The sequence below is a fragment of the Lepisma saccharinum genome, chromosome 7 (genome assembly GCF_977018435.1).
Source record: "Lepisma saccharinum chromosome 7, izLepSacc3.1, whole genome shotgun sequence".
NCBI lineage: Eukaryota > Metazoa > Arthropoda > Insecta > Zygentoma > Lepismatidae > Lepisma > Lepisma saccharinum.
The window spans coordinates 94,617,598-94,641,908 of NC_139235.1; the positions used below are offsets into that span (position 1 = coordinate 94,617,598).

General features: G+C 36.6%; 2 protein-coding genes across 2 annotated transcripts; one reads left to right on the forward strand and one right to left on the reverse strand.

Annotated features, from left to right (window-relative positions):
• Positions 1 to 9,423: 9,423 nt before the first annotated feature.
• LOC145990039 (uncharacterized) lies at positions 9,424 to 22,965 on the reverse strand. The gene is made up of 2 exons (XM_083125668.1): positions 22,356 to 22,965; positions 9,424 to 12,993 (listed from the first exon to the last, which is right to left on the reverse strand). The coding sequence occupies exons 1-2, from the start codon at positions 22,772 to 22,774 to the stop codon at positions 12,921 to 12,923; spliced, it is 492 nt and encodes a 163-aa protein (XP_082981794.1). The 5' UTR covers positions 22,775 to 22,965; the 3' UTR covers positions 9,424 to 12,920.
• On the forward strand, positions 11,237 to 12,654 carry LOC145990040 (WD repeat-containing protein 74-like). The gene is made up of 2 exons (XM_083125669.1): positions 11,237 to 11,697; positions 12,367 to 12,654. Exons 1-2 carry the CDS (start codon positions 11,317 to 11,319, stop codon positions 12,523 to 12,525), a joined length of 540 nt encoding a protein of 179 aa, XP_082981795.1. The 5' UTR covers positions 11,237 to 11,316; the 3' UTR covers positions 12,526 to 12,654.
• Positions 22,966 to 24,311: the final 1,346 nt, after the last annotated feature.

A 24,311-nucleotide genomic window follows, 5' to 3' on the forward strand; every position in this document is an offset into this window, starting at 1 on the left:
ATGCGACATTTTATTTACAATACCTTGCATAATATCGAACAGTTCTCAAAAACATATATTTTACACGACTTGTCGAGAAAATTTGCTTGAAACACAGGAAGGTGGGAGTCTTCATAAACGTCAACATGTTTTTAAGGATATAACGTCATTAAGTTAACGTAGAGCAGTTGGTTAGGCTCTGCTATCCTTGTTTTCATCAAGCGTGAAAGGTCGCAGGTTCAAATCTCACCCTCTCCTCTTTTTTTTGTTTGCTGAACAGAATATTTAAAAAATGAATCCGATGCACACTTGAGGGACGTTCCTTCTGCGCATATTAGAAGTTGGAGATTTCCAGGATTTAAAGTTAAAACTTTTCTTTTTAGTTATTGTTCACATCTTGTGTTAACACACACATCATGATTAATTCACAAATCACATATATGTATTCAGGATGCAAAATGTAATGTTATTTAAGTTATGTATTGTTTGTTCTTCACTGACACCTAAAATATTGAATATTTGATTTCGATATACTAGAAAAAGATATACAGTTATGTTAGGTAGTGATCTAGTGCAGTACTGTAACGAAGGAGAGCATTTAATGAGTTCAAATTGCTAAGATTGGTAATTTTATGTCCGTTCCTTCGTAATTACTGTTGTCAATCCCCTCACCACCATCTTACCAAGCGTCTAAAACTAATAGAAAATCGCTTATTAACATAAATAAATTTTTATTGGGACGAAGGCCGATTCGATAAGAAACTACTAATAAGTATTTATATAGTGAGTGACAAACAAAAAAATTCAAAACCTCATAATGATCGTTAATTCCTCACTGCTTTGTATCTAAAATGTTTGTCTTCTTTGAACAGAAAGTCCGAGTATCAGATATAACAAACTTTCCCCACTAACTTTGCAATATTCGAAACCACCATTACAGACTTAGCTCTACGTAACTTGATTCTGCGCATTCCACGTGGCATGTGACTTTCTCCTATCATCGGAATAACTTTCTCTTACTATTTCCTTTCCTCTCGTGAAATACAGAGACCAATGTTAACTTCTTAGCACGGTGGATAAACTTTACACCCAACGATATACTCCTGAAAAAAAATCCTGCCTAGATGGAGAATCGAACCTACGACCTCTCTCGTAAGAATCAAGCACGCTACATCTTCTCCAGGTAGCTCATGTTAAAATTTGCTACCAGTTTGAAGAAACCAATTCACACATAATGTCATATCTATAATTTCCTCATGGCAATTTTCATGAGGAAACGAATTCAGATAAAATCGAGAAACGCTGAAAGGGAAAAATGATGAACATGTCTATTGGCGTTTTGTCATATTTTGTAAATTGTGTAAAAAATCCGTGTTTTGAACAAGCAATCGTTTAGTTACGAAGTATTTTGTTGTTTGTTTAAAGTAGGAACAGGAGAGCGAAAAGGAGTCATTTGAACCAGACTCCGTTTGACAAGAAACTTCAGCTTTTTTCCAAAGACTGTATGAAAAGAGCGAGGAACGTATGAAATATAAAATATGTGTGATATTAAAAGAATGGAAACCTTCAAAGATAATACTAACGAACTTCAAACTATGAAAAACATATTTTCGTGGTGAAAAACTACAAGTCATTTTCGAAATATGAACGTGATGTTTTTCTTTATTATGAAGTGGAGATATGGGACGATACGATCCCTCAGCAAGAAAATTTTAAGTAAGCTACCTCCAACTATTTCAATGGTCATAATTACTAATTAGGACCCGGAAGTTGATGAAAAATCAACTTTTTTTCTGATCCTTAAAAACAATGCTAAACTTGATATCATGTCCGTTTCCCTTCAGTTAGAGCCGGAAAACACTTTCTCTTTTACATTTTCTTTTTGTTGCATTTTTCGGCCTTTTTTGGCTTTTAGTTTATTTGTCAGTATTTTTAACAGTTTTTGTTGCATTTTTACTTATTTTTGAGGTTTATTTTTTTCTCCTCCCCTGTTGTTTGGTGCATTTTAAATGCATTTACTAGTAAAACTTACATATTTAGATTTCTTGACATAGTCCTTTTAGCAAATTCACCATGAATCGAAAATACGGTCAATGGAAAAGCATAATATTATTCTTAACTGAAACGTTTGGCAATGGATTAAAATACTTTGTGTGAAGATCTACTTTGAGGTTCTTTTTCTGGACCCTATTATCGCTTTAATCTGTAGTTTTAAAGTAAAATTAGTCACAGTATTAAATGCAACAACACTCTGGTATACGCGAAGCAGAACTGTATTTTCGGATGCTGGCCGACTACAGTATCATAGAAGGCCCACTCTGAAAGGAGATGAATTGGTTGATTTGGTGTTTTAAGTCAACTTTATGCATAGTAAGGCTAATCGGGACTGGACCTACAGTTTAAAGTGGGATCCAAACCGAGTGCATAAAATAACGTGAACCGTGTGCTGTAGGGGGATCGTTTGCTTATGGAATGGAAGGTCATGGGTTCAAACCTACTTCTTTGCAAAATCTTTCTCGGGAAGTAAACGGCTTTGGACGAGAATGCTTATCTACGTTTCTTGGATATTTCCGTTGATATTTATGCGATTTATGTCCAGCATTTCCGGATGCAGAAAGTTGACATGTAAGTTCTTAATATGTGTTAACTTATAACAGCTGAATGAAAGGAAAAGTATTTCCCAAAATTCTGCCAATCACTGAAAGATTAAAAACATTAGTAGAAGCATTGCTTGAGGCATGCATAGTGGCGACGATTATGGAGTGTGGAAGGGCAGATGACCCAGCACTATGCTAAACTTCATCTACCAACGGAAAGAAACTGTCCTTGCCCTCCCCACTCCCCCCACCTTGCCTCATCAGTTTTGAAACACAATCGCCGCCACTGAGCATGCATCGCATAAATATTTACAGTAATATCATATAATATTATATTACGTTATTAGATCACTTCGTACTCGGTAAATAAAAAGGAAAAATAATAAGGAAAGGGTGGGATTTGAACCTACGATGTTTCGATCTTGACAAAAACAGTAAAAAAACAAAAATTCTGTCATCTAAGCGGCTACTCCAGGAGATTGCTAACAGAAATTTCAGTAAAACACGTTAATCTCAGTTGAAGAAATATTGTGCCGGAGTTTCGAACCATTTTTCGTCAAGAACCAAGGAAAACACACTTTGCAGAATCGTTTGGTGTTGTGCAAGGTATCTTTACTAAACATTTCGCATAAAATCATCATAAATTTACCTTCTTGCATTCAAATGTGACCGCACTTCTTTCCAGGTGGATGAGAACCTGTTCAGTGCTTCACAATGCACATACATTTTCCTATTTTCAAATTCAGAACTAAGAATCTTGAAAAATTTTCAAGATTCGTATTTCTACTTAACATTTTTTTTGTCTACTCATATATTTTATTACTGCTTTACTTTACTATATGGAATGTGAAAGAATGAAAAAAAAACGAGCGTTTTCATTCAGGAAGAAGAAATGTTGCAAAGTTGGCTACTCTTAGTTGGCTCTGAAGCGCTATGCTGCCAGATTTACGAATTGCGGACTTCGAAATTTTTGAGGGCGGTCAAATAAGATGTTGCGAAGTGTACATAGAAAAACTTCTCTTGAGTTCCATCGGCACAAGAGGAGCGTACTTGAAATGAACAATATCACTTGCTGGTAAGTCACTTTCAATTCCATAGTGTGCAAATTGCTTCCCTGACAAAATGTCTGATAAAGAGCACAAAATTTTGTACCCCTTGTTTTTTTAACAATAATCCGTCTGGCGAAAATGTATTTACTGATAGAGGGGGAAATCACATTGTTTGAGCTGAATTGTTACACAATAGCTTGTATCAACAATACTGCACATAATTTCTTTGTTTCTTCAAACACAGTCGTTCAGAACTGCGCTGAAGGCAATGAAACGAGAGTCGGGAACCTCTCTCCTTCAAAGGGTTACATGTGCATGTAAAATGCACCTTCTTTCACCAAAATGTAGAAAAATGCATAAGATGACTTTTAAAAGGCCGAAAAATGACTTAAACGGTTTAGAAAGTTTAAAAAATTACCTTTGTTCCAAAAAGGGTGAAAAATGCAAAAAATGCCCTAACAAAGGCATCCCAATTAATTCACTTACGTGTAAAGCACATTTCTACTTATGCATTGTTTCTACCTTACCAAAAAAAGATGCATTTGCATCAAAATCCTAGCCCTAGTTATTAGTGTTCCCATTATTAACGTTCAAAGAGTGTAAACACTATTTTGAGACACTACAATTTTATAATTTTCTTGGGGGTTTCATTTTACTCAAAGTTGAAAATTCCATCACCCTGTTGACGCCGCAAATTCAGTCCTGCATCTACTATTTGCAATAACAGTTGATCTCAATAGATCTAAAATGTCGTAGAGTCGAATTACTTTCGGAACATCTCCAGCGGACTGCGTGAGTCTGTCTAGCGAGCCTAGTGGGCGTGTAGAATCTGAGCAAGGGGCTTAGCGATAGGTTCTGGGTTGAGATGACGTCAGCGGCTCGCTTGGTTAATTGGCTGCTTCGAGAGTTGTGACTCGTTCCGAAGCTTCAAATTAATAACTGCCAAAGATGTTATGGAAATAATCTCCCTCTAACTGGGTAAAGAGAGGGAAAAAAGATGGAAAACGAAGAAAATAAAAATGAAATAATGAGACAAGAATAAGAGAGAAAGAGAGGGTGAAGAGAAATAAGAAGCTGTGAGAAAGAGAGTAGGAGAAGTAAGAAAAGAGAAAGTAAGAAGAAGAGTGTGGAAAGGACACAGAGTGAGGAAAAGAAAAGACAAAAGTGAGAAAGAAAAAGGTGGATAAAAATTGAGAGAAAAAGGAGGATAAAGAAATGTGAAAAGGAGAGAGAGAGAGGAAAATAAAGAAAAGAGTAAAATGAGAAAGAGAAAAGGGAGGAAAAAGAATGAAAAGTGGCAAAGAGAAGGAACAAAATATAAAAATGGATAAAGAAAAGAGAAAAATGACGAGGGAGAAGAGAGATAATGGAGGAAAGGAGTTACAAAGAAGAGAGAGAGAGAGAGAGAGAGTCCAGATAAAAATGTCAGGAAAAGAAACGTCCGCACTTAATAGGAGAGTTATTATAAAGCATTAGTTTCGCGTTGATCTTATTGATTGCTAATTCATAAATATTATTCAAACCTATCGTCCGTTGTCAAACATTTCTTGCGTATGTGTAATGTTCGTTTAATATGGGAGTATTTCTCTTAGCATTTATGCTAGCAGCAACATTGTTTCTGCCAGCTTCCAAAAAAATGATAAAAATGTATTCTATATTACTTAGGATTGCGTTAGTAGAAGATGTATTAATACCACTAAATGAATGACATTTTTGTAAAGTATGGAAAGAGGGTCAACATTATTAGCTTTATAACTGCACTGCATTACCTAAAAATAATAATTATATGCATATATTCATTTCAGTTAATACATTCTTATGCAGTAATTCGACATACACCTGTAAATGATAATAAAATTACATTATTTGAAACTAGTGTTTTAGGTGACATCTAGTATTTGCCTCTGAAACAAATTTAATTTTGTCTATTCGCACGAAACTGATTTTTCCTGTGCGGGGTAATTATTATTTGTTGTTTTATAATATGATGAGATACATTCATTACATCTGACATATAACGCAGACCTCGCTTCTGATTGGTTGTTACGAGAGACGTTAAGAAAATGAGGACCAATTCTATCTTTGAGAAATGTTATGGCTCTGCCGTAAGATTTCTCACTTCACATGGTTTAATTTCCAGCGTAGCATCTTCTATAAAGCGCCCAGCATATTGTAATGTAAGTCGGATCTAATAGAACGTTGCCCGTGTTTTACTCTTTATGAATGTATAAAGATTTTCACAATTTTTAGATCTGCTTGCCATAGAGATGTTTGTTTAACAAGTATAAAATCTATGATTTCAACTGAAGCAGTGGCACACCTGAGAATTTATATGAAGGTGAGTAGAGACCATGGCCGGCCTTATAGTGAGGTGCAACTCATCAGATAAATATAATACTTGGTTTATCCAAAATTACTGAAATCATATTCCAAACATACCTACCACATAAAGATCGTGCTCAAACATGTCAAACCAAAATAATTAATATACACTATTCGTTTAATTTGAAGGTTTCCATTTAAAAAATTTGAGCGCCTCCCCGATGGCCTAGTGGTAACGTCGTCCCCTTGTAATCAAGGGGTTCATGGTTCGATACCCGGTGGAGGCACATAGTGGTTTGGGTCCTACTTTAAACTCTAGATCCAGTCCCGATTAGCCTTCCTGTGCGTAAAGTGGACTTAAAACACCAAATGAATCAATCCAAAAAATTGAGTCGCCTTCAAATGACCTTCAAAATGGCCGCCTACTAAAGCATACATAATGTCATTCTCTTTCCCCCTTAAATTTCATTGAAACATTTCTTTCGAGATTTCTTCGTTTGTAAGATATTTCGAGCTATCAACTAAAATGGTCCACCCTGTATGTGCACACGCACACACCAGGGTCTATAGCAAGCTTTAGATATTGTTAATTTTTTAATATTTTATTTTGAATAATATTATTTTGAGGATATTTCGGGGGATAAATCCCCTAAACTCCCACGTCTCGGTACACTCTCTAGATCCTAGAACAGAAGAATGCTGCTTACTTCTTTAGTTGTCAGTTCTATGTGCGTAATATCATATTTTCTCTCTCTCTCTCTCTCTCTCTTTATAAAACTGGGCTCAAGATTAGGGTTTATAACCCCAGCAGCACCTCTCTGGGCACACAACTGGCTGAGAGAGTGGTGGAGTGATAAGCATAACGCTCTACGAAGCCTGAGGTCAAAGGTTCGAACAGTGTGAGTGAATGATTGTATCATTGTGTTTGTTTTGTCATCCATTCTAGCTGTTCATTTTTCATCCTCTTCGTAGCGATAAAAATATGACGTAAAACAATAAAAAAAAGGCAGTAGAAAACGTAGCTCTTTAGACCAGTACATCAATCAAAAAGGTTGAAGAACGTTGAACTGACCATTGGCTCACGTTTTCAGATGTGCTAAAGCAAGTTGCGCTTGCATTTCTCTTGAACTTATCCTTACGCCTCCGCATCACAACCGGTTTTCGCACAGCGCACTTCCACAGACTAGACCCATTTCCGTTATTCGTTTGTTATCTTGAGTACATACTTTTGTCTTCCCTTCCACGGAATGTAAACGAAAAGCTCTGACCACGCTAAACTCAGACTCGTGTATCAGTTATACAAGACCTCCGTACACCAGAGGGGCCTGCTAACCTACAAACCTTATTACTTCCGCACGCTCGCAAGCAAACAGATAAAAAAAAGGCGCCTCAGTCGCAGCTTTCACTGACATTTCGTCCTCCTCCTACAGGGTGGACCGAAAGTTTCTGACGTTTTCTTGAAAATACTACCAAAGATTGTGACATGATATTACTGTTGTGCATTCAAGAAACATAGCATAAATATCCTTATGTCTGTCCATAACAAACATTTGTATCTAAGGAACTATTTTCTATAGATGGCGTAGCGTTGTAGTGAGCAAAGGATAGATTTGAAGCCTCAGGGCGCCGAATCGGCAGCATACCTTGGAGCGCAAGGGAGGCACAGACACATAAGCGCATCGAAAGGATGTTGTTTGATTGATTGATTGAATTTGAAATTGTGGGTGCGTGAGCACTTAGGCTATGTTGCACCCGTCACATTATACGGGGTCCAGTCCTTTATCATAACTGAAATAGAACTAATAGAACATAACTGTAATGCAGGGTGCAAAATCACTGCAGTTTGGTGGGGGGGGGGGGGAAGGAGCAGACATGTATATGTATATACTATCGCAATAATAAAGGGAAATGAGTTAGAAGCCAACATTGAAAAAACAATGGAAGAAATGAAATCTTGGTTTGACAGTAATAAATTACTATTGAATGAACAGAAAACAAATTACGTGCTATTTCACACTAAACAAAAAAAAAAAAAATTAAAGATGTAGTAAAGAATAGCCATCTTCCAGTAATATTAGTTAGAGAAACAAAATTTTTAGGAGTTACTATAAATGAAAATCTAAATTGGTCAAACCACGTAAAAATACTTGTTAAAAAACTAAATTCCAAAATATTTACACTGAGGTTATTAAAACAAACACTTCAAACAAATTCACTAATTCAGGTATATTATGCAATATTTCATTCACTAATAAATTATGCAATAGAATTTTGGTGGAACTCACCAGCAAGTTTAGAAGCATTTAGAAAACAAAAGGAAGCCATTAGGATTATAGCAGGTATAAAGCCTAGGGAATCGTGCAAAACGTTGTTTAAGAAATTTAAAATATTAACCCTCCCTTCTCTGTACATATATGAAATGTCATTGTATGTGAGAAAAAATATTGCGCTGCGAAGTTCAATAGAACACACATATAACACCCGAAATAAGCAGCTCTTAAAGCCTTACTTCACCAGGCTAACATTAGTTCAAGAAGGACCCCAACAGATGGCAATTAAAATATTCAACCATTTACCAAATGATATAAAAGCAGAAAGTATGACAAGTTTCAAAAATTAATTAAAGAAACTATTAGTTAATAAGGAATATTATAGCGTTAGTGAATATCTAGATTGTAAATTATAGAAATTTTGTAATTATATATATTTTTTGTATGAACTGTACTGAACCCTCCAAATACCAATGTATATGGTTTACATGGAGTAATAAAATTAAAATTGAAATATATGTCAATTATTAAATAATTAAATTATAAAATATACAATATATTATATGGACTGTCCTTCATTCAAAATTCGATTGCAAATTGAAGATTTTAATTTTCTACTAATTTTATGAACGGTGATTTGAGTGACTAAGGGGGAGGGGCAAAAATTAAGAGACATTAAGAAGATAATAGTTTCCGATATAAATTTCACATCTAAATGCTATTACATTTTTTAATTATAAATTTATATGCTTTGCAGGAGCTGACGAAAGGTGATGAGAAACGGAGAAGAATTGACAAGCCGGACTAATTTCTGTGCTCTTTTTGTTGTGGTTCGTTCTTTTTGTGTGTTTTCGATAATGTTCCAGTAAAGTTTATTCAACTTCAAAAATAATTATTTATCTTTGTTGTTACAACAAAAACTCCCCCCGGAAAAGTTTGGTTGGGGGGGGGGATTTTAGGACAAGATCGTTGGTTGGGGGGAATTTCCTCCCCCTCCCCCGGGATTTCACACCCTGCTGTAATGTCGGAGGAATCAAATTTTCTTACCTTGGTTAAAAGCTGAGGCTGTCAAGGGGCATTCAGCAACACAATACACATTAAGTTGGTTCATTACATTGACCACACTATGTTCCTGAATGCCAATTAACAAGCTTTATGCACAGTATACTTCATGTATCTTTCTAGTTTATAAATGCCAGAAACGAATAACACATTTCATGCATACTTTATTTCACATTATACAGTTTTATTTTAAGAAAACCATTATATTTTTTGTACTACTATAATATTTATTGAACTTAAAAATGTGTGGGAAACATTCTCTAGAATACATAGTAGATTCAATTATTTGCTTAAAAATACCATTTTGTTTCTTACTAAACTCAACTGTTGTATCGACGATAACTTGTGTTTATGAACTGTAAGAATAAACTTTGATGAATGCTCTTTCAAATTGTTAATGGTGCAATACTTAAGTTTCCTTTTTCAAAATTTTGCGTTCTATTGTACTGATAATAACACATATACTCAGTAAAACATATTTTAGGATCGGTTTATATAATATTAAGATTCAACTGTAACTCCTTATTTGGTCAAATCTTGGATCTAATACTGTACATGTGACTAAAATATATTTTCTATTTTTAATACTACACTAATAACAACAAATAAAAATGGATGTTTAATTTATAACTTTAAGCACATGCCTTTTTCAATAAAATGAAGACGAAAAATTGATTTTTCATAGACAAATAATGGTTGTGTCGAACTATGAAAGTTTATTAACCAGCATTGCACTACATTTTTCAGCAAATTTGTTGTAGGTACATTGATTTCGTATTAAATAAATTAAACTTAGCTATCATTAGGGAGACAAATTTATGGTAAATAAAAACTGAGGGGAGCGGCAAATTAAAGGTTAGATCAGCGGTATACTCGTATACCAGCGGTGGAAAAAAAAATTGGCACACTTTTTCATTATGAGAGGATAGAACGTACAAAAGTGATTTATTCATTCTAGTGTTTTGGACTTTTAACCACAGGACATCAGTTATGTCAACAAAATAGAGTTAAAAAACATGCTTATTGAGATACAAATCTAACAAGATGTTGGCCATCAAACTCAAAGATCATGTTGGGCACGACAGGCGCAGAATGTGTTTGTGTATGTGCAAACCCACTTTCAAAAGATAAACCACTGGCCACGATCCATACACCATACATAAAAGGAATATCATAAATAATCCAAAAAATAACCAAGAAATATAACATCAGAACTACATTCCACTCCAGGTAAACACTCCGATCCAACCTGGTCCACACAAGTCCCCCACACACGTAATCTACAGCATCCAATGTGAATGCGGGAGGGAATAGATTGGCGAAACATGCAGAACACTTGAAGCGAGGGTGGGGAACACAAAACAAACCTCAGGCTGGGATACTTTGAAAGATCCAAACTAGCGACCCACGCCTGGGAAAACAGTCACAGAATACAATGGGATAAAACACAGATAATAAACAGGGAAGAAAATGGCTACAGCAGAAAATTCAAGGAAGCATCGCATATGACAACAAGAACAGAACCGATCAGCCAACCTAGCCTAAAGATCAGACCAATATGGACACCATTAGTCAGAAACTTTTTAAAAAAACAATAGATGGCAGCACTACACCAACGCATCCAATTAAATGTCATACATTTAAACACAGAACACAGCATAAACACTAAAAAACAGTGAACTAATTGTACAAAAACACAAACTACAAAAATCACTAACAACTTTTTCAAAAAACAATAGATGGCAGCACTACACCAACGCATCCAATTAAATGTCATACATTTAAACACAGAACACAGCATAAAGACTAAAAAACAGTGAACTAATTGTACAAAAACACAAACTACAAAAATCACTAACAACAACGGGACCAGAGTTCACAATTCGACACTATCCCTCCACACACATAGCATTAGTAGATAATTAAGAACATTCATAATTTGAAAGTCTTAGAGCAGAAAGACATCTTGGCAAGAGACGCCTTGGCACTTCTCAAAAGTGGTGATCTGGTGTATAAAGGCAAGACGAAGAAGACTGGATGGCATGTATCAAAAGAAAGGACATTAGATTGCGTGGTACAGTGCCCTACAAATCCACACATCATTGCTGCAGGAGGGTGGAGAACGGACTTAAGCTGTTTAGTTTGGAGAAGAACTTGGAGTGCTGCTTTCAGTCAAAAAATGTTCTACCAGATTTTTTGCAGCTAAGAGTACCTATTTGGGTTAGTGGAATAACATTCTTAGACGAGACTCCAAAGATTGCAACTTGTTCGAGATATGGACATGTGAGATTGTACGATCCAAGGAAACAACGCAGACCTGTTACGAGTATGGAGACACCTGACGAAGCCTCCACATGCATTGCAACTGCTCCACGACCAGACCATATTGTTGTTGGCACGGGCAAAGGGAGAATAATGCTGATGGATAGGGACATTGAATTTTCGCGATGCGCGAAATCGCGAAATGTGAAAAAAAAGATGCAATTTTGAACATTCTGCACGTAACTACACCCCCAATGATGAAATATGCATGAGTTTTATTCGCAAAGTAATGCGAAATGTGTGCTTTTCCACGAAATGAACTCCTTTTTCGCGAAATAACCGTGAAATATCATCAAATTAAGTAGAAAACACGCAAAAACCGGCAATGGAGGTTGTGCGCGCAAACTGTCGATTTGTAACGAAACGTTTGCCTAAAGTTTCCTACCACTTGCAGCTGAGAAACGTTTTATCTTCGATCACATCGTAAGACGCTGCAAACTGGGATTTCCCTTGCACATAATCTCAGTTCGAAAACTTCGCTCCCTGTCAAGCTGCATTCCTTTCTTCCCCCAAATATGCATTTTAGAAATGAAGTGATTTTGTGTTGATGTTTTATTTTTGGTTGGACAGCTAAGTACTTGTGTATGTGTACAGTATATAAAAATGAAGAAATAGTTGATCAATTTATAGCTCTTTTGTATGTTGTTTCCTCTCATGATGAAAAACTGTGTGCCAATTTTTTTTCCACCGCTGGTATATACCGCTGATCTAACATTTTATTTACCGCTCTCCTCAGTTTTTATTTACCATAAATTTGTATCCTTACTGATGGACCTTCGGAGGAAGGGCTCTGTTATTCATACGTACAAAGGAGCTGTTGGCGGAATTCGTGACATCAAGTGCCAGAACAGCTGCCCTTGCATCATCAGCATAAGTCTTGATCGGCGTCTTCGTGTACATGACCTCAAAACCAGAGCTCATTAGAGAGCAGCTTTCAGAAAACTGAACTATGTATAGGCATTTATAATATATAGAAACAAATAATAATACCTTTTATATAGTATATGGCAATGTCTACTTGATATGCCTAAAATATATTTACCGGTTTATTGATTATTTATAAACATTGTAGTGAGCATGTATTTTCTACACATGTAAACATGAGTGTAAATGCTTAATTATATCTTGCATATACCCATCTTAACTCGTACATAACTTAATGATTTTAAAACTAACGAAGAGTGTAAATTTTGTAAATAAAATTTACAACAAACGAAATATCAAGTAAGAGGAGGCTACATATTTTGATTATTTTCACCTAGCTATTTGTGTTCCTTGGCTTGTCTTGTAAATACTGAAGAACGTGACTGTTCATTTTATTATCTCCGATTTGCAGGGGAAATACCAAACCGCAAAGCTGGTAGTAATTGTGACAACTGCTGTCCATTAAATCTGAAATAGAATGAAATGTATGCATTTTATATTCTTCAAATTTACAAAATATACTTTACATAACTACATACATACATCAAAGATGGCGTTAGGAAACTTGAGCTTCTGAGAATATCAATGAGGCTGTATACAGGAAGCGAAATAGAGAGAAAAGGGATAAATATCTGAATTAATTTCAATACAAACTATACATAGTACATGAAAATTCACAAAAAAATCGGTAGAATAAATAATTCGTCAAGGTCCTTCTATACAAAATCCCAGGAAATGTTAAAAATCTGGAAAAGTCAACAACTCTGAAACGTTGCACTTAAAAAATTCTGTCTCCAGACCATCTAGTCTTAAAGAGATTTAGTTTATGAACCATAACGTTTATCTTGTTACCAATGTTGCCAAATACATCACTGTCGCACAATTTATTGCAGATGGGGGAGGGAGGGTACATTGTCTGACAATATATCGTACGCCAGAGAATTGCCAATCAAATGCTAATGTGTGAATGATACATGTTAAATACATGATAAAAATATTTCTATACATTTCTGCTGGCCAGCCGCGCAATAAATAGGACAAGACGCAACGCGACAAGACGAGTCACCTGACTGCAGATCTTGGTCATGTACGCAGTAGGTCTACTGGTCTATGTCTGTGTTTTATAATTTGGGAAGCGCAACATTGCATTATAAGTATACAGAAGAAGCAATTTATCAATGTACATGTAGAATTAATGCATGAATTTGTATGTTGTAAATTGAATACTATATTGTAAGCAAATATAAGATTCAGTTACTACATTCAATTGCTGGCTTCAAGTTGCCCCGTTTTCGGTCTGTGGCTGAAGTGAATGGACTCGCACATGCGCAGATTGTTTTGTTGCGAACCGCTCTACACGAGACCAAATGACATGGATCAATTAGCAAACATAGGTCTATTAATGATTATATGAAAGATTGATTGTATCGTAATACCACGGACAGTGGCCAAAATGAAATATATCCAATTTCAGATTGTATTATTATCTTCTTGGGACTTCAGTGGCTCACTGTAATATAAATCGTCAATACAAATCTTTGCCCACTTTATTCGACAAAACAACTTCTCATAATTACTATCCTTGATTGATTGATTTGCTTTATTTTACTTCACATTTCTGCCACTTTTGGCTAATCGGGAAAATGAGGATGAGCGATGTCATGATGAAATTGATGAAAGGACAATCGCAAAGAACACCCATACGCAGGCCGGGATTCGAACTCGGGATATACATACATACATACATACATACACACACACACACACATATATATATATATATATATATATATATATGTATGTATGTATGTATGTATATATATATATATATGTATGTATGTATATATATATATATATGTATGTATGTATGTATATATATATATAGTTTATGCAAACCTTGGCCCCCCAAAATTTATCTTAAGTTATCGCCTCTGGTGCAATCTTCTTGTTATGTGTAAATGTAAATAAGTAAATAAGCCTTGCGAGTTGAAGTTTGCATTAGCTGTAGAGGCTGTGCTCTGGAGAGGGATAAGTGCCCTGTGCGGTTTATAAAGTAAGGAACATTTGATTTACAACATGATTACAGATTAACGCAGTCAAAAATATCGCATTGTTTTCGGGGGAAATAGAGAGGGGATGCATTTCAAATCAAACGAAATTAGTCATTTTTTAAAACACAGATATTATTTTCATTATAATGGTGGTTGCTACAGGACACATTAAGGGTTGCCCAGTCCTTACGCATGTCTGCGGATGTTATCCAACAATACCGGGTGGGCCATAAGTGAATTGTCAAAAATGCATTTGGTGCAATAACTACAAACACAAACACCACACAGCAAACAATCATTGTCACACAGAACCTCACACGAGACTCCAATAACTGCTAGTGTCAATTGACGTATGGGTGATACGCACTAGTCAAGTTCGCAACTGACTTCCACTACGCTAGGCAAAGCAAAGTCTAAGGATTGCTAGTGACAACTGACTTATGTCCCACCCGGTATATATACAGCAACGTTTTCAATGCCGCAGGTTTCAGTGCTATGTCTCAGTGAGAAATTCAAGGAAGCGTTTTGGAAATTATCCTCATGTTACTAAGTATTTTTATGTTCACAAACATATTTTTTTTTCGTTTAAATAGATAATTACAGTGCATAATCTAAGTTTTGTTTGTTTCATATTTTTTCCATACAACTATTATTTAGTATTTGGTAATTTAAAATCTTGACTGGGAAGTCAGACTTTGGAGCATATTTGCCACTTTTTGCAAAATTCAAAAATGCTTTCTTTCTGGCAGAGGGGGGTCTTTAGTCGGCTCACAAAAAGCCTTATACGTTGAAAAACTCATTCCCACTTGTACATTAAGAAAGTTACAGAAGAAAAAACAATTTGGAGTCCAACTTTGGTCCTCCTATATGAAACAAATATAATTTTGTACTTTTCCGTTATGTTTGTAGATGTCAGCACAAGTATGGTTACTAGTTATTATCGATATCTAATAAAGAAACCAAGGAAATGTAGACAAAATTTTAGAAAAAATAATCAATATTGTTTAGTATGGTAAAGTCTATGTTTGAAATACATTTTACTGCAAATTTTAAACTTATATCAATTCAATTTTACGTTCATGGTTGCATTTTATTAGCATTGTAAGAGATAGTAAGGCAGTATTGTGCATGCAAACAATGCACTTGATGAAGGATTTGAAGATATTTTTGAAGGAGTGTTATGGCTGTGACTGGCCCACTCCCCACCACCTCTCTTGGGTACGGGCCTGATGTGGCCCTGCTCTAATATACACTTTTAACCTCCACCCAAAATGATAAGCACTGAATCAGTGTGTGTGTGTGTGTGTGTGTGTGTGTGTGTGTGTGTATGAAATAAGCTTCTAATATTTTCAACACCAGTAAAATTAAACCAAAATTATCATAACTGTTCATGAATATGTCAAGGGCAGTGGCGGCGATGGAGGGGGGGACAGTTGCCCCCCACTTTTCGCCACTTTTGCCCCCGCACTATGCTAAACCTTATCTACAAAGAAATTTATTATCTTTACCCCCCCGGCGGTTTTGGAACCCGATCGCCGCCACTGGACAAGGGCATTCAGGAAAAATAAAGTGAAGGTGAATTTAGAAACCTGTTATTATAAGGAAGGATTACTCACTAGTATGCTATTACAGAGCAGTTTGCATTTGATCAAATTATAATATATGTCACTATCTATGTTGAGAAACTTAAGTTATCTAGACCCGCATGGTACTGTGACACTGTGAGCATTTTAAGAGATATAAGTACTAAATTGTTGAACAGCTTTAACGTTCATTCACACAGCTACTATCCATGAACAAAAGTAATAGTTCCGAGTCCATTTTAACATTAAACATATATCCCGGGTTCGATCCCCGGCCGGTTCAAATACGGGAACTTTTCTAACGGTGGAAGCGGCCCCGGCGCCTACCCAGCGTCGAATAACATGGGTACTTGGGGGAAACCCTAGGGGGTAAAGGCGGTCAGGGGCGTGATGCTGATCACATCACCCCCACTCACGACCTGATCAAGAAAGTGTGGGGCGTTACCCCCACAACCCCTATACGCCTTCATGGCGTGGTGCTAAGCACAGGGGAACACTTTACCTTTTTTTACCTTTACCTCAAGAAGCTATAACAAGGGTCCCGGGTTCGAATCCCGCTCGGGCTTTGTTGTTTGTGAATGTCCATTCATTAATTTCATGACTCATCCCCATCTTCGCAAATTTACCAAGAGGCACAAAACGCGAAGTAAAATAAACTAAATCAATCAATCAATCAATCAAGAAGCTATAAATCAATAATATTACATTTCTAGGGTACATTGTGTTTCGGATCTTAATCTTTATCTAGACGGCGCCAAGGGTGGATCAGGTTGGGCCATGGCCCTGTCAAAATCAGGTTGGCCCACTTGTTGGCCCATCCTGTCAAAATGTAATAGGCAGACAAATTCGTGATAATAATAAAATAAAATTATATACACATAGATAATAATGAAACCTTTATTTTTGGATCACGCAATTACAATGACATTTTTATTTGAAGAGGTGGTCCAGGGTACGAAATCCTGGGAGGGATTTCCAACAACCTTGGCCTCAAACCCCCCCCACCAAAAATTTCCGGGGGGGAGTTTTTGTTATAACAAACAAAAGACAAGTAATTTCAAATATGCTTTACTAAGAATAATATCGAAAACACACACAAATTAGTGTAGTTGTGAGTATTGAATGCATTTTCTCTCAAGAGATCATTAGCAAATCTACATCAATACGCACAATAATAGTAAAACAAGAATGCAAAGCAATAATAACTATGAAATCTAATTGATTTATGTTAACATAAAGAACAAACTAAACAAAAACTTACACATAATGAAACCACATCAACTATTTCGTAATTCATTAACATCTTTAACCAATTGGTAAAGAAATGAGCTTCTTTGCAATATCTGATATGTATAAAAGTAACTAATTAATTTCCTGTATGTAATTAATAATAATAGTATTACTAATAATATATTTTTAATTGAGTAATATATTTTTACTTTTATTAACATTACAAATATGTATATCGTATAATATACACAAATGTTTGTGGGGGAGAGGGTTTGAAGATGAAGAACTTTCTCCCTCCACCAGTTTTCAATGATTTCGCACCCTGAGGTGACCCACATAAAATATGTCCCACCCACAGGAGATATTATGGCGCTGCCACTGTTTTTCATCCATTTAGTTACCCAGAGTAAGTTATTTTGAACCTTCATCTTCCCTGTAGCTGTGTGAATGAATGTTTAACGGTTCAGAATTTGTGCGTTTGTGGGTATCTATATCTTCGACATCGAAACAAACAGTACTAATGCATAAAACTCATTTTAGTTATATTTTTTATGATCCACGAAGAGGAAGAACAGTTCATATCGATTTTCGAGAAATGTCAATATAAGATGTACTTCTTATATTCATTCATATTATTTGCATCTTTATGAATGAATACTTTGGACATTCCACGAAAAGTGGCCCTACTCCATGTAAATGAATTAATATTGAATTATCATTGTTTAATAATTGTTAATTGCAACCAATAAAGGTTACTAGCATCTGCAGCCTATATGTTTCACAGACAAATGAAGTCAAAATTTGCTACATTTTTGTCAATGCTTTTTATGCATCCAGCCTATGCCATCATTCTCAAGTTTCTTTCATTTGTTAGCAAACACCACAAGATACTTCATAATTCTATGATATCAATTCATTATGAATATTTTAATCCAATCTCATGTCTAGAATCTTAAATGTTGTGTATAAAATGTCACACACGTAACGCTGGAATGTCCCATTTTAATTCAAAGGTATTATTATTAAGAATACCATTATTATTATTATTATTATTATTAGTTAATAGAGTAAAAGGTAAAACATGAGGTAGGGCTCCACGCGATCTCCATCTCGGCCCTAATGAGGGGAGAGGGTGCCATTGAAACCACACTACTTTATCACCCAGTGTTACCCACTCTAAGCCCGTATCCAGGGGATGGGCCATGCGCCCCTCGAACCATGAAATATTTAAATGTGAACCTATAAAATGCTGCGAAAATGACATCGACGATTTTCCAAATTTGTAAAAATTCCAATTTTGTTCCTGCACAATTGAATGTGTTTGTTGAGTAGAGAGGAAGGCTAGATTACATGTTTTTAATTTAATTTATTTAATTTGATTTGTAAATATATTATTTTGTGAACATATAATTATTAGGGTTCGGATAATTAAGCATATGTAAATGCATATTTAAGGATTTTTAACTAAAAATTCATATTTCATATGCAGGTGCATATTTTTATGAAAATAAGTTGTTGATGTGCATATTTCTCTTGCCTGAAAGATTCAATTCGTCGATTAGAAAACAAAGGGTTGATTGATTGATTGATTTTTCAACTTCAAACAAGCATCAAAATTTTAGAAGATGTTAAAGAGTCCCTCGCCCAGGTTGAAGATCCTGTGTATGTACAGAAATTGGATGCAGTATTGAAAAAGAACAGTGGGTTTGCAACAATGGTGAAAGTTTGCAAAATTCTGCATAGAAATGGACAACGTGTGGATGATCTGGAACTTGATTTGTCTGACTTTGTTGCCATAAAATACAGTCCACTTGTTTCTTGCGAAGTGGAACGTGTGTTTTCTGAATATAAGACTATTCTAGCTGAAAACAGGAGTTTCAAGTTCGGAAATTTGAGACATCATGTTGTTATCAAATGCAATCATGATCTTGATCTGTAATGTATTGTGTTTCATTTAACGCAGAACCATATTAATAGAAAGCATATTAAGTACATTTTTTACACTTTTTTAGTTCATATTTACATGCATATTTTGCATCTTTTTAGTGCATAACTATCCGAGCCATAATAATTATAATTACTTTTCAATGGTACTGGTATAAGAAAAGGAAATTTGAAAACGTTGTTAAATTTGCGGAACAAATAAAACACTATATGAACTATTTTCTAATATATATATATATATATATATATATATATATATATATATATATATATATATATATATATATATCCCCTCCCTCAAAAAATCCCTGGGTACGGGCCTGGCCCACTCCCATTAATTAGAGGCCGGATGGATATCACATTTCACAAATATATGCGCTGAAGTGGTTGGTTTTGCGAAGGAAATCTTCGAGCCTGAGTAAATAACATGTGAAAACGTTACTTTCGTCTGTCATTCTTAGTGGTGTATGGAAGAGAAGTGAAAGCGGGAAAGAGAAAGGGACAGGCAAAGACAGAGAGGAAAAGAAATAAGCGAGAAACGGAGTGAGAAAAATAATAAGAAAGAAGTGTGTGAAAGAGAAAGAAAATGAGATTCAGAGAGAGAGAGAGAGAGAGAGAGAGAGGAAGGAAGGAAGATATAGAAGCGAATGAAACAGAATATGGGGATGAGTGATGAAATTAATAAATGGACATTCACAAACAACCAAGCCCGAGCGGGATTCGAACCCGGGACCCTTGGCGTCGCAGCGCGATGGGAGAGAGATGAGAAAGAGACAGACAACGCAAGGGAAAAGGCAATATAAGAAATAGTCAAGAAGAAAGTAAGTAAGGAAAAGGAAAGACATTAAGGTCAAGAAACCAAAGCAAGAATCTAGCACGAAGATACGACGAAACGAAAAAAGACAGACAAAAGGGGTCTTACAAATAAACCAAACAAGGAGAATATGTAAAATAAAATCTACGCTCACAAGTATTGGGTTCTTTTCAGAGGATCCTGGGATTGAAGTGGATATTACATATCTGTGTTATAGGAGCTAGGAAGATTAGGGATACACAATAAAGTATTAAAAAATTACCATTCTAATCTTGGTTTTATAAGGTTTTCAAAGACAGAAATTGTAATCGGGTGTCATTTTCCCGAGTTCTTTGCTGTTTTCATAAGACAAATTTAATTATCTCAAAATTTCGGGGTCCTCCCTGATGGCGCAGTGGTAGCGTCGTTGCCTTGTAATCAAGAAGTCCCGAGTTCCATACCAGGTGGAGGCACAAGGTGGTTCTGATCCCAGTCCAAATTAGCCTTACTGTGCATAAAGTGGACTCAAAACCATAGGCCTGCGCACGGGGGGGGGGGGGGGCAAAGGGATCAATTGCCTCCCTAATCATGGACGTCTTCAATTTTTTTCCACGGAGGGACAAGTAAGGTATTTTTCCATGGGGCATATTACCCCGATAATAGTGTTTCCCCCCCCCAAAAAAAAAGCACTTAGATTTGAAATTATTGCATTAATGTAAATTACTATGACTGAAATCAAATTACACGTGTGAAATTTATACTTTTAAGTTGACATTAGTTTTCTAAGGGGGAGTGGCCATCCTTGCTCCCCCCTTCCAGACGCTCATATCCCTACGTTATTATACTTTCACCTATAAATTTAGTGTATAGGAATCTTATCGCAGTTATTATACGATATTACACTCTTAAAGAAAATATTTTCAAGCCGATTAAAGTTCAGAGCAAGTACGGGGAAGGGGGTGCAGTGGCGCAACCACAGGGGGCAATGGTCATGCCCCTCCCTAACCTTGGAGAACGGAAATCAATTCTAGGGGGCAAACATTGAGGTAAAAGAAAGCAAGACTAGAATCTAAGAGTAGCAGAACAAAATGATACTCAAGATGGAATTAGTTTTTACTTCTTTCTTGCATTATTTCTTCCAGACGGTCAAGAGCACCTTCAGGGAGCACAAAGGGGAATTGCTCCCCTCGATATCAAATTGTATTCAAATAAAATACATTTCGTAAAATTTTCTTGCTCGCTTCGCTCGCAGTTTCTGCTTTTCTTACAGTGCTGTCAAGTTCAGAGCCGTAGTTAAGGGGTGGCGGGAGTTGGCCCTGGGCACCGAACAATCTAAATGAATAAAATTGTAAAAGAGAATGCCATGGCGCCCCATAAAAATTTTTGTGCCATATTAAATCAATATTGTTTCCAGTTTGCAAAAATTTGGATCTAAAAATTTATATATATATATATATGTGTGTGTGTGTGCAGGCACGCATACCCATCAAAGCAGTGAATCTGTGAATCTGAAACAGTGAGATAAAATGAGCCTTTTTCTTTCCCGACTGAACTTTCAAGATTTTTGCCCCCCCCCCCCCAATAATCAGAGGGTCTGCTCACGTCTATGCTTAAAACACCAAATCAGTCAATCAAAATTTATGGAGGAGCTGAAGCCCCGTAAACGCCTCCTCATACAACGCCCTCTGTGAAGCCTTTGCTAGTCGCCATGTTGTTTATATAAATTGATTGATTTACTTTATTTTACTTCGCTTCTTGTGCTACTTTTGGCTAATTTGCGAAGATGGGTATGAGTTATGATATGATGAAATTGACGAATGGACACTCACAAACATCCATGCCCAGGCCGGGATTCGAACCCGGGACCCCCCGGCGTCGTAGCGCGATGTGCTAACCACTCCGCCACGGAGGCGGCTAGTTTATATAGATGGTACTGCCTATGTGTCTTACGAGGTCAATATTGACGCACGCACATCGCTACTACTATAGACATCCTAATGAGTTACATGCTCAGAGAACCAACGATACAGAAAGATTGATTGAGTTTGTGTTTTTAGTCCAGCATAGTAAGGCTAATTGGGACTGGACCTACAGTTTAAAGTGGTATCCGAACCAGAAAGTGTCTCCACCGGGAATCGAACCCGGACCCCTTGATAACAAGGCGACGACGCTACCACTGCGCCATCGGGGAGGCCCTGATACAGAATAAATTCTAAATGTATGCCTTACCTTCTCTTTGGCTTGATTATCTCCTTGCAGTTCCCCGCGGCGTCCCTCGTCTCCCCTGGCTTGCACTCGTCCAATCCGGCAGCTAACTTCGCCGCCAGATCGGCAGACAAATGCGGCGACGATGATGGCGACACAGAGTTCTTTTCATCGGACTCCAGCGCTTCGTCCTGAACTTCACGATGGTCCTCCACTCCAACGGGCCTCTTAGAAGCCTTGAAAGAGTTGGGGATAGTCATGAACGGGTTTCCGATGTCCAGCAAACTGAATCCTCCAGTTGGGACGAGAATGATGAGGAAATTCTCCAGGTGCGCCTGGACGTTCCATTCTCCCTCTTGCCGCTGATCGTACGTGGCGGGCAGGGACAGACAGGCGCCAGAAAGTAAAAGTAAAGAGATCAGAACTGCTGGAATTTCCTTCATGACGAAGTTTACACAACGGCGCAACCCAGAAAGCTGCCGTGCGCAGACTGGTTGAAATGTCAGTGAAAAGGTTTGTTCGTACTGGAGCCGTTCTTAGCCAACGGGAAGGTCAACAGCTGCCGTCAGAATTGTCCCTCCAGGGAGATCAAACCATTCAGAAACCACTTCAGCTTTTTTCAACAACCACCATCTTTTTCCAAGAGCTCTTCTTTCCTTATGGTCAATTTTTTTTGTTGTGTCCTTCACCCCTTTCAGGCACACCTGTCCATGTTTCTCCAGAGTCGTTTGGCAAGCAACCAAAATGCAATTTTGACGTTGCAGTCGTGGGCTGAGTTCAAAGTCCTTCTTGGACCCAGGGGATCAAACGTCTTGGATTCTTTGGGTGACTGAACTCCCCTGACACAGCACATCCGTTTTCCCTCCAGATGGTCAATTGTTTTGTTTTTTCTTGCTTGTCACGCCAAAGACATCGACATGCAAATGGAACGGCTTCGACTCTTGTACAAACATGTTCTTCTGGAGGCTCCAGTACCCATGAACTTCCTGGAATGGTCATTGCTACGTTGGTATTCCCTGTTGGTACGAGTTCCATGAAATCTGAGCCTGGAAACTTTTGACTTCGGTCACCAAGGTGGTGCTTAAGTGTTTTTTTTTGACACAAGGAAAAACATGTTCACAGCAACAACATCAATCATTAAACACACGCAATGACATGAGTAGAGGAAATGGCTACAGAAAGAACTAGAAACATTTGTTGTGTATATGCAGGTAGCCAGAATTTTATTTCGGGGGGAGGGGACATCCCTTATCAGCACAGGGGTTGCCAGAAATATTTGTAGAGGGGGTCACGCCATAGATAAAACTTGAAAACTTAATTAGAACAAATAATAATAATGACAGTAATAATTATTTTACAATAATAGCTATTATAGGTATTAAAAATATACCAATTTCAATGCAAATTCATTGTTATTATTACATAAGTGGAGAGATTTTGCTACTCGATTCACCGTATCAGTGAATATCTAACACAATTGTTGTCCATTATTTTTCTTATATTTTGTAGTTAGTGTACTGAAAATCATAGTTATTGTATTTTGTTATTAACTATTTCACAATCGTTCAAAAAAAGGCTTCAGCAGTTAATGGCAAATCTTACTCATAAAGTTTATATTCTGTGACTTCTCACAAAGAAAACAATAAGTTTTGGAAGCTGTGGATCCTTTTTATATTTGGATTAAATGATAGAATTTGAAAATATAAACTGGTTCCTCTACTATACACTAAACTTTTTTCAATGTAATGCAATTTTTACTGTGCTTATAACCTTTTTTCTATTATTAACAATAAAAATAACATTTAAATTAGATATCTGTAGGATTTTTTTGGGGAGGGTTCAGCCCCCTTAGCCCACACCCTGTCTACTTGCCTGCAGGTACCCATTCCTGAACTCTTGATGACTGATCACTAGATCTAGGAAGATGATAACAAATCATCTTCTTTTATGGGCTTTGAAGACAACGCTAAACCTTACAGT